We start from the raw sequence: 18,339 nt of genomic DNA on the forward strand, positions 1-18,339 counted from the left end.
CAATTTGAAAAGAAAACTGAAACAATTATCTTTTCAATTCGCCATGTATACACACGTTTATGAAGACGGGAAGGGAAAAAATAAAAACCCTGCCAAAAGAAAACCAGCAACAAGAAGTATGGAGAGCTGTCATCACTAATAGCAATCTCAATTGTTGCTCTCTATTTAGTACAATCCATATACCACAGCAGTTCAGAAAAATAAGCGTGTTCTTCCAGAGCAAAAGTAGAATCTTTTTCTCAAATACTAGGTAGGTATTTGGGGCCAGTTTTGATTTCTGGGGATTTGTTTATATCTGTTGTATCTAATGGACACTGCGACCCTTTGTGTCAGATTCTGGACTCCTCTCCAGCCCCTTCCCCCCCCCAAATTAAAATGGGCTATTTTCAAAAATATTTTTCGTTTTCTTTAGACGCCTCTTCACAAATGTTACGGGAATGGCAAAATGCCAGGGAAAATTGGACAAACCAGTGAAAGGAACCTTAAAGGGAGACCTGACAACTGAGGAAAAGCTAAACCCTCCCTGGGAACACAGCTCCTTTGACAGGTTTCAGAGTAACAGCCATGTTAGTCTGTATTCGCAAAAAGAAAAGGAGTACTTGTGGCACCTTCGAGACTAACCAATTTATTTGAACATAAGCTTTCGTGAGCTACAGCTCACTTCATCAGATGCAATCGAATACAGACTAACACGGCTGTTACTCTGAAACCTGTCATTATGCAAGGCACTGCATTTAGCCGTATGGAGTGGAAATCTATCAGCTCCTTTGAGAGACTCTCAAATATCAAACAAACTAGGTTTGTGAAATTTACCAATTTATAAGGAAAACAGAGGCGTGTTGTGGTCTCAAAGAGACATGTTGCTTTTCCTCTCCTCTTGAAAGCAGTTTCTGTGTTTCTCACTTTCAAACACAAGAATGTGGTACTACAACCCCTCTGTGGAGGCCTCCATCGCTATAAGTCTCTATTTTCCTATTCAGCTCAGCGAACAGCATGCAGGGGACTAGGTATGTGTGGGTGTTAATTAGTCTCCTCCATTGTAAAAATGCAAATCAGAACTCAAGAGTTATTTATTTGTGGGTACGAAGCACGCATCCAGCACCCTGTGTTGGACTAGAAGAACCACAATGCAATTCAACAGGCTGAAGGACCACAACGGGATTTGCTCCCCATACAAACTGCTCGCGTCACAGCTTATTAGAACTACAGGGAAAGGGAAAAAAGCATTTTGGAGAACATCCGTTCCCACCAGCATTTCCATCACAACAGTAATTCAGTGCTGCAATCAGCCCCCAATCATCTTTCTCCTACCCCAAGGAGAGCTGTGACAATAAATCCTGTGGAACAATCACTAAAGGCCTTGTCCTCATTGCTAGAAAGAAAAGAAAGGTGTCTCTTACCTCAGGGTAACTAGCATGAATGGAGCTATCCTGAGATAAAAACAGTGAAGACCCAGCACTTCAGTTTTACTGAGAGGTAAATAGGGTTAGCGGTGATGAGTTACCTGGTGGTAAAACTGAAGTGCCTGGTCTTCACTGGGTTTTTACCTCAGGACAGCTCACAAATATCAGGCACCCTGAGATAAAAAAGCACCTTTGTGAAGACAAAGCCTTTATCGGATCTCTGGCAGACCAAGGAAGGACGAGAGTTCCAGTGCCACAGAAACCCCAGCGAATGCCTTGCTATCAGTCCTCTGCCATTTCTATATTCAGAAGGGGCTGATAGCTCACATGACCAAACCTCAACGGAAGGTGATTCTTCTTCTCGAGTCCCTTAATATTCAGACATGTAAAAGTCTCATTTTTTTCTTTTACAAAAAAAGTTTTAAATCAGTGTTTGGTTAGGGTTGGAAAAACAACCACCAAGTTTTGAAAGAAACCAAAGTTCTCCATGAAAACTGCAACTGTTCCAGCAAAATGTAGTCCGAGGCCACCAATGCATTCCAAACAGGGCAGCAAACTCTCAGCTGGCAGCTAGTAACAAGAATGGGTTTGCATTAGGTGTCACAGTTACTTCCAGAAATCAGGACCGTTTGGCAAATGTGTGGCTTGTGCCAGTCGACAAAGAAAAAATCATATAAAAAAGGCAACTGATGGCTGTATTACAAGACACTACGGAAAGTATCAGGCTGAGACATAATTCAGATGCTGTGGCACAAAGTAACACCAGTGGAATAAAAAGCAAACAATTCTGAGATTCATCTGTAAAAGCATTCTATCCATATCAAAGGGTATTTCTCCATCACTATAGCTGGGATGAATAAGACTCTGCTTGGAATAGATTTGACTACTTATAAATGGAGAAAGAAAACTTTACAGAAACAAAGAGGATGCTTCAGTTGATACCTGGAAATGGGTGTAAATGTTCTAATTGGGGGATGCAGAAGGTCTGTGGACCTCTCTTTTCTAGAGAATCACACTATTTGCATAGAGATTGCCAAAGTAGTTTAAACTGTTTTACTTATGCTTTAACTGCGATTATTTGCTTTTGCATTTAAACGGAGACTGACATTTGCAGTACTTTTGCAGTATCAATCTAAGGTCAGGCTTGACAAAGCCCTGGCTGGGATGATTTAGTTGGGGATTGGTCCTGCTTTGAGCAGGGGGTTGGACTAGATGACCTCCTGAGGTCCCTTCCAATCCTGATATTCTATGATTCTATGAATCTACTGCTTTGGCAGATCTTTATCTGAGGCTTAACTTTTACTTATCTAGTATTAGAGGAGGCTACTTTTGAAAGGGAGTATTTCCTCTATTCTCCTCTATTCCTTTGCCATGGAATGTGTCTGTTTATTGGGTTCTAAGACTATTTTAAGTTACTGTAAAATTATTACATTTCTATTAAATAAATACTTCCTGCAGTGACACTGAATAAAGATGTAGTTTTATTTGTCAATCACTAGATGGAGTCAGAAAGCCTAAATCAGGGACTTTCCCTTTTAAAGTTACTGTTAGATGTCATCTCACTTTACAGTTCTATAGATATATGTTTTATACAGTTTTTTCAGTTTTCCTAGTTTTCTCAGGGCTGTAATGGGAGTAGTCTGCCTATGACATTTTCAGCCATCCAGAACAAGCCTGACATTGATTCGATGTGAATTCACTACAATCAACTATGCCATTAGACACTTCCTCAAAGGCAATTTACACTTTGATTGGCTGGAGTTCCGGTAGCTCCTTTTCTCCTCCCTCAGACCCATGTGATTTATCTACCTTCTATCATAAGCAAAGTAACCAATCTATAAAGGGACAGGGATACTTCCAGTCAAAATTCTTCTAATTTTCATAAAGCACCACAGAAAAATAAAAACATGCAGAATTTTTTTCCATTTACTTTTTTCTTCTTTTCCTATAAGCTTAGAGGATGATCAACATTTTAATTTTAGCTGGATGCTTTTGGCAATTTTTTTCTGTGATTTTTCAACCAGCATCAATACCCACCCTAGAGAGATCACTTCCCTTCCACATATGATGATGTTGCATTTGGGACCAGCAGTGGTCAGACCTGCCAAGTCAGATTTCTTGCCTCTTCTCTCAGCCTTCAAGGAAACTCAAGTAACAAACTAGCTTTTCTGATGTGGGGCTCAGTCCTCAACATGGGGGGATTGTATCTGTAGTGGGAGTGTAATTTGACCGTGTTAAGAAATATACCTGGCATTTTGATATTTGATCATCTTCCATCTCCCTGGCTTCTCTGAATTAACAGTATTCAAACTCAAGCCTCCTCATAAGACAGCTATAAGCAAATATTTCTCTCTCTCTCTCTCGTTGTACTGTCTATTATTCTCGTTTGAGCTTTTTTCATTTTGGAAATCTGAAAGGAGAATTTCCTGGGGCTGCCTTGGAATTTTTCCATATTGTTTCCCTCAAGGTCAGCAAGCAAACACTTCTCAGCTCTTGGGTTTTTAACGCTTGCCTGAAATCCCAGCATGCTGAAAATGTCAATGTACTTTTGAACCAAAATGTAAGGGAAGGGCAAAGCTAGCACAGAAGATCTTTGAGAGCTAGCCAAGGTCTGGTTAACCCTCCATGGGAAAGATGTGCAAACTCCTGTTGGGGTCTACCAAGTCCATAGCACAGTTGAAGAACCAATCAGATTTCTTAGAAGCTGAGTAGCTCTGAAGAATCTCCCAATACACGGCTTTATGGGTAATTAAAGCCCTAGAAGAAGAGATGCATGTTAAATTGGAGGCGTGTGCGCCTTGCCTTTTGAAGCCCCAGAATAAGCTACCAGCCATTGAGGAGGAGCTACAGACTGTGAGGCAAAACTGCATCAGTTGAAACAAGGGAGGTTGAAAGTGTCGAGCACGTATCCATGGTGCTAGTTAAAGAAAATGACTCACCAGCCGAGAAGAAGATGGGGAAACAAATCGAACTATATGTTAGAACCTGAGGTTATGAATGGCACCAAAACCAGCATCTAGATGAAAGATTCATTTGAACTCACTAGAATTTAAAGTGTGGCTCTACTCCGGGAAGTTACTAAAAACAGGATCATGGGGCTCCACGTGTACTGTCTTGTCGAGAATCTGTAGCAAATTTGCTTACTTTACAAGTAAAAAGGATGTATTTTCTGACTGCAGACTCACCCTGTGTTATTTCTCTCTGGTCCTTCCGGATTGTCCATTACCATCACTATTTTTTTAATGACTCCTGTTATTCCCAAAATTAGGATTATTGTATTTGAATAGTGCCTTTCACCTAGAAGGACCCTAAAATGCTGTACAAACTTCACAGACTGATCCATAGCAATGTAGGCTCACACTGTCATGTGGAATTAAGTGAGAACTTCTTCATATACATTGATGGCATGATATTTCCCAAAGTGATTATAAAAAAAAAAAGTTATGAATACATTGTGTGGGTTGGATTTATACTGTGTACACACACACACACACGCACTAAAATCCTTCAGAAAAGTCTGTCAGTAGGACTCAAACTCAACCACCATGAAGTACTTCAGCATGCAAGAAATCTCTGATGGCGGAGCTACTGTATTAACTTGCCACCCCTAATGAAATGCTAAAAGAAAGCTCAGCTCAGAAATGCTGGCAGCTACTTGCGCAGAGGTTGACAAGAGAGGATGGTTTAAACAAGCTTTAAAATATACCGGTCAATCAATAGGCTTCTAGAACCTGGATACCTAGCAGTGTCTAAAGCAGGGCTAATTTATCTCCCTTAGAAAGACTGCTGATTATAATGATAGTGGCACACAGACAGAATAATTGATAAGGAATGCTTGAAGATTGCTTTTAAAAATGAATGACTGTAAATCTGTTGTAAGCACAGTAGAGTATGGGGCACACAGCTATTAGGGATGTTACTGAATTAAAAAGTGCTGACATTCTGTATAGTTTATTCAGGTGGTAAAGTTGAAGGCCTGACCCTGCAAACACTTACTGCTGTGAGTATTAACTAGGGACAGTGTGTGCAAGCAGTGCAACAGTAATTGTTTGAAGGATTATGCCGAGCAAATCCAAGGCCTTCCTCTGAGCACCTAGCTTATGTCTACATTGTAATTAAAAACCCACAGCTAGCCTGTGCCAGTTGACTCAGGCTTGTGGGGCTCATGCTGAGGGGCTGTTTAATTATGGTGTAGACATTTGGGCTCGGGCCCAGGCTCTAGGACCCTGCGGGGTGGAAGGGTCCCAGAGCTCAAATGTCTACACCACAATTAAACAGTCCCTTAGCCCAAGCCAGAAGAGCCTCAGTCAGCTGGCATGGACCAGCCATAGGTGTCTGTGACGACGCACCCCATAAGGCTTTATGGAAATATGCTTACGAATGTATATATGACATACCTTGAATATGTTTTATGCTACATATGCCATGTACCATATCTCTGTAAAGTTTATAATCTATTCCTCCTATCTGTATACATGTATAATTTTTGTATTCAAAGTTATGAATATTGGCTGTGTACTTGCTTGATTTTAAGTAGCCTTAGTAAAGCATTTGGTCAGCTTCTTGAGATAGGAATGTGCAAGTTAAGTGCCCAATCAAGAAACACTTAACGGACAATGGATCTTGGAAGGCTCCAATCCACATAAGAAGTCTACTTGAGAACGTTCAAGGTAGCATGTGAATCATGGCTGCTACCTGTAAGTTCTGAGTCATGCATGGACATGTGACTTGCCCATGTGACTCCAAAACTCCATCTTGTAGCTGGGATTCTACACAGGGGGAGAGAGGGGCATCCACCCACAAGAGAAAGTCTATTTAAAACTCCTGGGAGACCCCCCCCATTTTGCCTTCAGCTGGCTCAAGAGATAGCCTCTCCACCCCCCAAGGATACCTGAAAGAAACTGGAACAAAGGAGAGTAACTACAGGGGGTCTGAGTGATTGCTGGACCCAGACTAGAAGGAGACTAGTCTGTAAAAGGAAGCTTAGTGGAACACCTCTGAGGATGAGGTTTTATCTGTATTCAGTTTTCTTACTGTATTAGACATAGACTAATTCTATTTTATTTTGCTTGGTAATTCACTTTGTTCTGTCTGTTACTACTTGGAACCACTTAAATCCTACTTTCTGTATTTAGTAAAATCACTTTTTACTTATTATTTAACCCAGAGTATGTATTAATACCTGGGGGGGGGAGGGCGGGTCAAACAGCTGTGCATATCTCTCTATCAGTGTTATAGAGGGCGAACAATTTATGAGTTTACCCTGTATAAAAACTTTATACAGGGTAAAATGGATTTATTTGGGGTTTGGACCCCATTGGGAGTTGGGCATCTGAGTGTTAGAGACAGGAACATTTCTTAAGCTGCTTTTAGTTAAGCCTGCAGTTTGTGGCACATGGTCCAGAACTGGGTCTGTGATTGTAGCCAGCAAGCATGTCTGGCACAACCTGGCAGGGTTTTGGAGTCCCATACTGGCAGGGAAAGCAGGGGCAGAAGTAGTCTTGGCACATCAGTTGGCAGCCCTAAGGGGGTTTCTGTGATCCAACCTGTCACAGTGTCTAATTGCATTGTAAACATATCCATACAGCAGATCCAGAGGTGTTTTAATGGACAAGAAGAAGGAGGAGGTAATATTACAGAGGGCAGGGACAGGGAGGTATGGGTGGTCCAGAGGATCCACTGCTGCATGCCGCATCTTCACCCCAGTGTTTTTTGGGCGGAGAGGGGCATGTAGGGATCCACAGAAATGACTTCCTTGTCCCTCTCTGCATCTTTGCCTAGCATCTGGCCCAGCTACTTGGGCCATGCAGTGTGTAGAGCAGGGCTGGGCAAACATTTTGGCCCAAGGGCCACATCTGGGTATGGAAATTGTATAGCAGGCCATGAATGCTCACGAAATTGGGGGTTGGGGTGTGGGCTCCGGCTGGGGCCAGAAATGAGGAGTTCAGGATGCAGGAGAGGGTCCAGGCTGGGGCAGGGGGTTGGGGTGCGGGGGGGGGGGTGAGGGCTCCAGCTGGGGGTGTGGGCTCTGCAGTGGGGCTGGAGATGAGGGGTTGGGGGTGCAGGAGGGTGCTCCGGGCTGGGACCAAAGGGTTCAGAGGGTGGGAGTGGGATCAGGGCTGGGGCAGGGGGTTGGGGTGCGGGAGTGGGGCAGGCTCTGGACGGTGCTAACCTCAAGCAGCTCCCAGAAGCAGCAGCATGTCCCTGCTCCGGGCTTCTACGAGGGAGCTTGAGGACCGGATTAAAATGTCTGGAGGACCAGATGCGGCCCTTGGGCCGTAGTTTGCCCACTCCTGGGGTAGAGGATTTGCCCCAAAATGAAAGGCCAAAACAGGCTTCTTTTTTTGTTTGTTTGTTTTTTGGATATAAAAATTCCAGTGCAGCATTTGTAACCCAAATGCTGCAGCAGTGTATTAGTGCACAAGGGCCAGCTACTCGTCTATTTTCATTGCCCAAAGTCAGCAAAGTGCAAAATGTAAGCACACCTAGTAAAGACACACCATAAATGGTGACAGGGAATTGGATGCCTCAGGAGTAATCAACAAAGGTATCACTTTTAACAAGCAAGAAAAGTCATTTTTAAGAATATGATTTTTAAATTGTCAGTGTCCCGTTCAATATTCTGAACAAGCATTAATTGGCCATGTCCTTTTCTGCGGGGTGTGAACATTTTTGTTGACTCAGACCCAGTGCGGTAGCTGCCGTAAATGCTCGGGCGTGGTAATGCGTACACAAATACTGAGGGAAAATGGCAGGGCAGGCCTTGGCTTAAGAATGCAGCACTCACAACAGATTTCAGCGTAGCAGCCGTGTTAGTCTGTATCTGCAACAGTCTCCCAAACTGAAGAATATCTCGACTGTGAGATTTTCTAGCCAAAACCTTGAAAAAGCCTCTTACCTTATTTTCCAATCTTCCAATCAGTTCAGCTAATCTGTTAATCTGAGCTTCCAGCCCTTCTTCCTTGGTTTCTGAGGAACCTAATGTAAGAAGCCAAGTATAAATACAGCAAAAAAACGAAGCCTACACGTATATATATGCTCTGAGCATATAATGAAGGTGCTTAAAAGCAGGTTGGTTTCTTAGTTTGCTCTCTGAAAGGGCCTGATCCAACTCTCCCAGAAAGTCAATAGAAAGACATTTGAGTTTAGTGCTGGTTTGAGCCTAGTACCAATATTTAGCCTAAACTGAAGAAGGGAATAGAAATTACTGTTAAAAAGGGATATGTTTACACAGCAGCTGGGAGGTGCAATTCCCGGCGCAGGTAGACATCATGCGCTAGCTCTGCTAAGGCTCGAACGCTAGATATAGCAGTGTGGCTTTGGTGGCTGCAAAGTTATCACCAAGACCCAAACTTTCCCAAAGTCTGGATGTAGAGCTTTGGTTCAGGTCTGTGTCTCTATATAATTGTAATGGTCTTATTTGATCTCATTTCATTTTTAGTTCTTCAGCAGGAGATCAGCTCCCCTTCTTAAGGAAATGCAGGGGCCTGCATTCATGTCCTATTCAAGTTAGCTTCATTCTGATTCCCTGCACGAATCCCCATGGAGCACGTATAACGAATACCCAGTCTGTGCCGGAAGGGCCTTCCCAGGGTCAACGGTCACACTTCAATCCTTACAGAAACAATTATTCTCTGCAGCTGGCAGATATTACACATTGTTCTCTGATTGTTCCCTCTGTAACCTGCCATTACCAGACATCCTTTGGCAGCTGCCTGGCCACCAGGCAGTTTACATCTCACTTACAGCACTGCAGAAGAAGCTGAGGGTCAGGCATACACAGACAAGATAGCCTGCAGAAGACCTGCCAGTAAGGTTTAGGTTTCGTCTCAGTTACAGAAATCAGCTCTTGTCTGAGAAACACTTTGCCAGCAGTGCACCATGATGCTGATGCTGATGGACATTTGGGACTATGAGTTCAGTTCTCAGCCCTACTAGCCTGAGGACTTTGCCATGCAGGATTTTTGGACTAGCTCCTCAGGAAGGTCATTCCTTTGACCAGCTGAATGGCTTGTGACTTGTTTTAGCACTAGAGAGTTTCTTGGAGACCCTTGTTAAAGCACTGGCTCCAAACAGAAGGAAAAGTTGGGATGCATCCTTGCCTCTGATAAGCTTAGCATGCGACCTCCTGTCCAAACAGTATCTTCCGGGAAAGCATTTCCCATTTGGGGAGCTGCTCTGTCCTTTGCTGAGTAGGACTGCGCTGCTCTCCAAATACTACTGCAAAGATCCAAACCCAGAACATTTATTCCTCCTGTTCCAAAAGACAGAATTGGAACAACCCTGGGACTGCTTGTGACATTGCTACTGTTAAATGCTGTGGCAAGGGATTGGCAGTAAGCAGACATGTACCACAAACACATTTGCTTTTGCTGGTGCTCTTCCCTGAGAACCAATTTAGTTAGGGTCTCTGTCGCTGAGAACTGATGATTAGAAAGTGTGGAGGGATGGAGTTGAGGAAGCATTCTCCATATGTCTCATATATCAATGTTTCGTCAAGCTTATTTGTTAACTGATGTGGAAAGGATTATGTTGACAGAAAGCACCATGGAGATGGATGCAGATCGCTGCATCGTATAGTCCCATGAATATACACAGCAGCTAGAGATGGGGTCAAGCAGCAAAAATTTGATCCCGACTTGCTCAAAGTTTTGGGGTATTAAGGTACAGGGATGTTTGAATCAGAGGTTGAGCTTTGACTCATTAGAGAGATGAGGGACAAGTTCACATGTGAGTTTCCCCAAAGCTCAGGAGTGTTCTGAACCATGGTTGTAGTTTTGGAGGGGTCCTGTGATAATATGTGTACCCCACACAGTCAAGGAAAGGGTTAAGGTGGGCCTTGGGCCAATTATGTTACCTGGCTGCATGTGCAGGGTGGACCAGAGGAATTAAAGATGAAGCCCCTCTGGGGAGCAGCTGGGTGGTGCTGTGAAGAAATAAGTCTGGAGCAGAAGTGGAGGCTGATGGCTGGCTGGGCTGGGGCAGCTGCTGGCCAGGCTCCAGGCTGGCAGTGTAGGCTGAGAGGGGTTAAGCACTGGGACTTGGAACTCAGCCATGGCTTAGACTGATGACTGGCTTGCTGGAAATATAGTCTGAGAGGGAAAGCCTGAAAGTTATGTTGGAAAATGAGGGAGAAGAAACAAGGGATGAGGAATGGCTTCAGAAAAAGAAGAAGAAGAAGAAAAGAATAGAAGTATCTGTATCTGGAGAAGAGGGAGCAGGTAGGGATGGAAAAAAGAGTAAGGAAAAGGACTGACATTTTATAATTATCAATTTACTAGCTGAAGATGTAAAGATGGGAGATGTTAATCCCATGAAAACAGTGGAATGGATTCAGTGACGTATCAGAGATATATTAAGAGCTAAAAGAATGCAGAGTGGAGATTCATTAGTAGAATGTACACATAAGCAACAGGCTGAGAAGCTTCTTAAAAATACAGTTTTAGGGACAAAAGAAGTAATTTGCTAGCTACCTAAATTTATGACAGAAGCAAGAGGGCGTAATGTATGGGGTTCCCCTAGGCATGACTGAGGATGAAATTGAAAGGGCAAAAGGGGAGGACCAAGTGCTGTTTGTTAAGTGATTGATTAGCAGGAGATGGGGAGAACACAACGATTTGAGTAATAGTTAAAGGTGCAACGCCACCTGATAGGGTTAATATAGGATATCAGCTCTTCCGGATTAAGCCATGTAACCCGGGTCCTTTGAGACGGTATAAATGTCAAAGGTTTGGGCAGGTGGCAGCTGCCTGAAAGGGGGAAATGAGGTGTGGTACTTGCAGAGGAGAACACTCATATGAGAATTGTATGTAAGGACCAAAACTACAATGCAGCTCCTGTGGGGATAAGCACAGTGCAGCACTCAAAGGGTGCATGGCAGTGGAACGAATTAGAGAGATACAGAAAATTCAAACAATCCATAAAATATTCTATGCAGAAGCCACCGAAAGATATTCACAGTGAAATGTGGAGGAGGAGGAAAGAGCCAGTGATGTAGAAGAGCGGCTGGGACAATGACATGCAATTCAGGGCAGGACAGATAATATAAGGGGAACAGATGAAGATGTCCTGCTTGTAGGCAAAGAGAAATGTATAGCATTTATGATACAAGTGATTAATTGTACTTTACAGACAGGGGAGAAGACTGAAAGAATGAACATTATAACAAAAGTGGCAGAAAAGTATTGCATATGGTCAATCTCCCAATAGATCATATTCATGCAATTTTAAATGAAGGTAATAATGTAGTTTAAACAACATGGTTCTAATAGTTTTTCTGCTTTAACACACATAGCATAATAACACATGGCCAGGAGTTAAAGAAAACAGCATTTGAAATGGAAAACGAACCTGGTGCGATATGTGTACAAGAAACATGGTGAGTGAGAAAACTTATGATTAGACTTCTAGGATATGATGTAATCAGACTATGCACTCACAGACCAGATGCCAGCTCATGCCTAAGCCCCAGGCCTCACTGACCACTTACAGCAGAACAGCTGGAAACCAAGCCAATTCACTTGTGTAGTAATATAGACTGTTTAATGTATAAGAATGTATTTGTGTTTCAACTTCAATGGGATTCTGTATGAATTGTTTTCACTTATCTGTATCCTGTTATAATGTAATAGCAAACCTTTACATTGTATATTCCCCTGTAACTAAATAACCCATCAAATGAGAAAGAAGCCTTGTATAATGCAAATGAAGATCTTTAATAGGAAAGTAGTAATTCTAGCACATTTCAAAGCAAGTGGTCTTTGTGCGTGTGATGAACGGAGATCAAAGACTCTAAATGCGCTCCTCTGTCTCGTCCTCAAAGAGCCCATGTAACAATGTAATTACCCTTGGAACTTGCTTTCTGTCAGAAGCCGCTGTAAGTATGGACACAAGGAAAAATTCTTCATCTTTGGACTGTTTGGATTCTAACAGGGCAAAGTAACTGAACAAGATGATCAGATCCTCAAGAGTTACTCTGAGTAGCCCTAAACGATTTTGGGGAAACTGACAGATTACTACGTCTCTGTTACCTTTTGAAATTATAGAGTGTGATTCACCTGTTCATATATATTTTACTTCCATGCCCTCTCAATAATTCTCATTCCTTTTTCTTAGCCAATGAACCTTTAGTAAGTTTACTGTAGAATTGGCTACCAGCATTGTCTCTGGTGTGAGATCTGGGATGCAAATCAATCTGTGGGAGTGACTGGTCTCTTGGGACTGGCTGTAACTGGGATTTGTGATTTTTGGTGTAAGTGACCATTTATCACATAGACAAGGTAGGTGAGGTAATATTTTTATTGAAAGAGTTCTGTGTAGCTCGAAAGCCTCTCTCTCTCTCTCTCTCACACACACACACATCAATAGAAGTGGGTCCTTGTCTCTCTAATATCCTGGGACGAACACTGTCACAACTACACTGCATACATTTATTGCATATTCTAGCTTGCCTGGGTGGCAAGATAGAGTCTGGAGTGTCTAAGGGGACTGTCTGTGACTCCATTATAAGACTGTTGTAGTAATTTAGGCATTCCCATTTGTTAGTGGCTTGGTAAAATTGAATGATAGAACATACCAGCAGTTGGGGGTGTCTGCCCTGCTTTGGACAGTTTGCCCTAACTAGGGTGACCACATAGCATGTCTGAAAAATTGGGACGGCGGTAATAGATGTCTATATAAGAAAAAGCCCCAAATATCAGGACTGTTCCTATAAAATCAGGACATCTGGTCACCCTAGTCCTAACGTAGGCACTCACAATCGTGAGCCACTCCAGACAGCGGGACACAGACTTAACAGAGAAATAACAAGAGGAGGCAGGATCTGTATATTTAGAAAGGAAGGTCGTAGTTATGGTAACATAGAAGTACAGAACTTAAGTTTTGAGTGCAATGCTGTTGAGATTCCTCTGCAGAATAAGAGTACCTTTATATTCTAGGTTGTCTAGCATTATACCCATGTAAAATGCTAGACAACCTAGAACAAGAAGAGTTTGCCAAGCATGCCAAAGGCCTGTATACTATTTGTGGAGACCTTAATAGCCATAATGAGTTATGGGGAAGTAGGAAAACTCATTATAATGGCAAATGCCTGAAACAGTTCATTGACATACACAAACTGGCATTGCTCGATATTGGAGTAACTGCTAGGTTTAATTCGGTGGATGGAACAGTTTCATGTTTAGATATGGGAATTGCAACAAGTAATGTAGCAAGTAAATGCATCTGGGAAATCAATAAAGAATCCCTATGCTAAATTATATATCCACACCACGGTAGTGTTGAAAACACTGAAAGGATTCCTACCTGGAGCCTTAGAAAAGCAAACTGGGAACTCTCTAAGAGTGAGTGTGCAGAGTTTCTAAGTGCCATTGAATAAGTGATAATCTAGAGGAATTTCATGATAATATAATAAAGGGAGTTGTTGCAGCAGCCACCTAGCTATACATAAGACATCTAATTGCCACAAACTCGGAAATCCAGGTCCCTGGCGGCATGAAGATTGTAAAGCAGAAATTAAAGAATGAAATAAGGCATACAAACAAGCAAAAATACAATAAATAGCAAGAACTGAATGAATTATAACAGGTATAAAGCAGTGGCACAAAGAATTATTAAAAAGGCCATGTAAGAGAGTTGGAGAATGCATTGTGGAAAATTGAACAAAGATTCTGAGGTTTCAGAGAGAGAAACAAGTTAAAAGAATGAATGGGATACGGAATAAAAACAAACGTATACCTGGTTTTATAGTAAATGATTAGTGCTGTCGATTAATCGCAGTTAACTCACGTGATTAACTAAAAAAATAATAATCGAGATTAAAAAAATGAATCGTGATTAATCGCAGTTTTAATTGCACTGTTAAACAAGAGACTACCAATTGAAATTTAGGGATTTTTTTGGACGTTTTTCTACATTTTCATATATACCTTGCATTCTGTGTTGTAATCGAAATCAAAGTGTATATTTTGATTACAAATATTTGCACTGTCAAAAATGATAAACTGAAGAAATAGTATTTTTCAGTTCATCTCATACAAGTACTGTAGTGCAATCTCTTTGCCTGAAAGTGCAACTTACAAATGTAGATTTTTTTTGTTACATAACTGCACTCAATTAAAAAAAAACAATTTAAAACTTCAGAGGCTACAAGTCCACTCAGTCCTACTTCTTGTTCAGCCAATCACTAAGACAAACTAGTTTGCTTACATTTACAGGAGATAATGCTGCCCTCTTCTTATTTACATCACCAGAAAGTGAGAACAGGCATTTGCATGGCGCTTTTGTAGCCCGCATTGCAAGGTATTTACGTGCCAGATATGCTAATCATTCGTATGCCCCTTCAGGCTTCAGCCATCATTCCAGAGGACATGCTTCCATGCTGATGATGCTTGTTAAAAAAATAATGTGTTAATTAAATTTGTGACTGAACTCCTTGGAGGAGAATTGAATGTCTCCTGCTCTGTTTTACCCACATTCTGCCATATATTTCATGTTATAGCAGTCTTCAATGATGACCCTGCACATGTTGTTCATTTTAAGAACACTTTCACTGCAGAATTCATAAAACGCAAAGAAGGCACCAATGAGAGATTTCTAAAGATAGCTACAGCACTTGACCCAAGTTTTAAAAATCTGAAATGCCTTGCAAAATCTGAGAGGGAGGAGGTGTGGAGCATGCTTTCAGAAGTCTTAAAAGAGCAACACTTTGATGTGGAAACTACAGAACCTGAACCACCAAAAAAGAAAATCAACCTTCTGCTGGTGGCATCTGACTCAGATAATGAAAATGAACATGTGTCAGTCTGCACTGCTTTGGATGGTTATCGAGCAGAACCTGTTGTCAACATGGACACATGTCCCCTGGAATGGTGGTTGAAGCATGCACATCTGGCACACAAATATCTTGCGACTCTGGCTACAACAGTGCCCTGAGAATGCCTGTTCTCACTTTCAGGTGACACTGCAAACAAAAAAAACAAGCGGGCAGCATTGTCTCCTGCAAATGTGGAGGGGAAAAGAACGTTTGCTGAAGAAAATGGTGAGCTCTTACATGGCTGGACAGAACATAAAGATGATGAACTGAATGAAAATTTCAGCATCCAGGAACTCAAAAAATCTATAGACAAAAGTAAAAATACAGCTCCAGGTCAAGATAGCATAAGTAATGCAATGCTTAAATACTTAGCAGAAGGGAGTTTCAGAGTTTTATTGAAATAATATAATAATACACGGAGAAAAGGAATACTACTGGCAGAATTGAAGCAAGTGTGGACAAAATTATGGAAAGAGTGATAAATGAAAGATTCGTAGCATTCTTGAAACTGTAAACGGTGCAAAGGGTTTCAGGAAAGGTAGGTGCACAGTTGATCATATTGTAAGATTAGAAACAGAAATACAAAAAACACAAGGAACAGAGGGTTTATGGTAGATGTCTTTCTGGACACTGAAAAAGCATATGACATGCCATGGAGGGAAGACTTGCTGTGTAAACTAGCCACAATTGGAATAAAAGGAAGAATGTTCTGGTGCATAAGAGATTTCTTATGTGATAGAATCTGGCAATTGCAATACATTGAATATTTATAAATAAAGGTACGATTGTGTCACGGAGGTCACGGATTCTGTGACTTTCTGGGATCTCTGGGACTTCTTCCGGGGCAGGGTTGGAGCAGCTGTCAGCCCCGGAAATGATGGAGCAGCTGGTGGGCAGCCTGACTGCTGGAGCCTCAGTCCCCGGGCCGCCAAAGCAGCAGCTGGGTTTGAATCAGTCCTCCTCTGGGGTATTTTTAGTAAAAGTCAGCAACAGGTCACGGGATTCTGTGACTTTTTGTTTATTGCCCATGATCTGTCCCTGATTTTTATGAAAAGTACCTGTGACAGAATGTTAACCTTATATATAAACTTACTAATGGCACTCCACAGGCGAGTGTTATCAGCCCTGCCCTGTTTTACATTATGATTAATAATCTCCCAGAGAGTATACGAGCAGGAATAGGTATTGCTCTATTTGCGGTTGACTGTGCTATACAGGCCGAACACAGAAGACTTAACAGAGTTGTGGAGAGAACCCAGGAAGTGCTCAGGGTGATTTCAGAATGGGGAGATACTTGGGGATTTAAGTTCTCACTGGCTAAAACAAATCTTCACAAGAAAGACGATTGGGGAAGAATGGAACCTTTATGCAGAAACAATACAGGTAGTTCAAAATTTTACTTTCTTAGGAGTTATGTTTGATAAACTAACTTAGAAGGCTCATCTAGATAATATCATGACTAAATGTACAGATAGGGTGCATTTGTTTAAAAGTACTGCTGGGAACAAAGGGGGGGCAGAAAGAACACATTGCTGGTGCTGTATAGAACATTCAGGGGCAGCTCTACCAATATTGCTGCCCCAAGCAGCTGCCGCCGAATTGCCGCCACGGGACACGGACGGCCGCCCCATTCTCAGTGCCGCCCCAAGCACCTGCTTGGAATGTTGGTGCCTGGAGCCGGCCCTGAGGACATTAATAAGATCAGTTATAGATTATGGATGCCAAGCCTTTAATTCAGCTTCTAAATCAACCCTAAAAATATGAGCGTTGATCCAAGCCCAAGCTCTTTGACTTGTATGGGGGAGGACTTTTATGACTCCGTTGTGTGCAATGCCGGGAGCAAGCAGAGAAATGCCTACACTATTCCCAGCCACGAAGAGGCGGGTTAGCAGCGAGTCCAACCTTTCCAAAGGCCCATACGACAGAGTATCAAAATGCAAAGAACATATAAAATACTCACCAGTCTGGAAGCTTTTCCTGTGCTCCTTGGTCACGATTCTGTTATTGGGGGAATAACTAGGCACAGGGTTGTCATACCAGGTATCCATTACACCATGGCCAGATTTACTGTGGTAGCCTCTGCAATTCAAGAACATACAGATAATTAAAGAGACGATAATAGAACACACTCTAGGTAACCCCTGTCACCTCCCTATATTCATAAAAATATGTTTCAAACACAGTACAACTTCAGAGATATGAACACCTTGGGAATAGAGGTTGTTTGTAACTCTGAAATGTTCATAACTCTGAGCAAAACGCTATGGCTGTTCTTTCAAAAGTTTACAAATGAACACTGACTTGGTACAGCTTTGAAATTTACCATGCAGAAGAAAAATGCTGTTTTTAACCATCTTAATTTAAATGCAACAAGCACAGAAAGTTTCTTTACCTTGTCAAAACTTTTTTTTTAAACTTTCCCTTTATGTTTTTAGTAGTTTACATTAACACTGTACTGTATTTTCTTTTTCTTTTTTTTCTTTTTTTTTAGTCATCTCTGCTGCTGGATTCCGTACTTCCAGTTCCAAATGAGGTGTGTGGTTGACTGATCAGTTAGTAACTCTGGTGTTCATAACTCTGAGGTTTTATGGCATTTGCCATGACATGCCCTGCTGAACGGTGATAGGACAGGACCTCAGCAAATCAAAAGCCTCTTGTTTCCTCCATCTGGCTACAAATTCAGTGTCCAGTGAACTACAGTATTTTCACAAGTGCACAGCAGCAATCTAACTCTGCTCCCTTTGAAGTCTATAGTACAACTCCCATTGACTGCACTGGGAGCAGCGTTAGGCCAGGGCTGAGCATTTTTGAAAATCCTCCCTTTATCTTTTGATATTGCAGAAGTTTCAGGGCACACACACAGCTATGACCACCACATACAACTCTTAGGGACGGAGGTATAAAAGAAAAAATGGGCACATCCAACCAAATGAACTGAAAGTCAACCTCCCCACCTCTCTTCCCCTCATCTCCCAGGCAGAAGCTTGAGAAAAGAGAGATGGATCTTACAGTGTGTCCTTAAGTTCAGAAAACTTGGGCTTGATCAAAACAAGCAAGAGATGCACTAGTTGCTGCAGAAAACAGGAAGGAATTCCTTCTGTCTCCACCTATGTGCAAACCCTC

At 42.0% G+C, this 18,339-nt stretch overlaps 1 protein-coding gene across 12 annotated transcripts in view; it reads right to left on the bottom strand.

Moving 5' to 3' along the window:
* The window catches only part of NECAB2 (N-terminal EF-hand calcium binding protein 2), a 368,024-nt gene that overhangs the window by 36,199 nt on the left and 313,486 nt on the right, over nt 1–18,339 (bottom strand). For all 12 annotated transcript variants that reach the window (XM_073307521.1, XM_073307523.1, XM_073307524.1 and 9 more), the window contains 2 exons: nt 17,177–17,295; nt 8,302–8,381 (listed from right to left, as the gene is read on the bottom strand). In XM_073307521.1, the coding sequence (XP_073163622.1) occupies nt 8,302–8,381; nt 17,177–17,295 (199 nt within the window). The remainder of the gene's footprint in view (nt 1–8,301; nt 8,382–17,176; nt 17,296–18,339) is intronic.

The sequence above is a fragment of the Lepidochelys kempii genome, chromosome 12 (genome assembly GCF_965140265.1).
Source record: "Lepidochelys kempii isolate rLepKem1 chromosome 12, rLepKem1.hap2, whole genome shotgun sequence".
Lineage (NCBI taxonomy): Eukaryota > Metazoa > Chordata > Testudines > Cheloniidae > Lepidochelys > Lepidochelys kempii.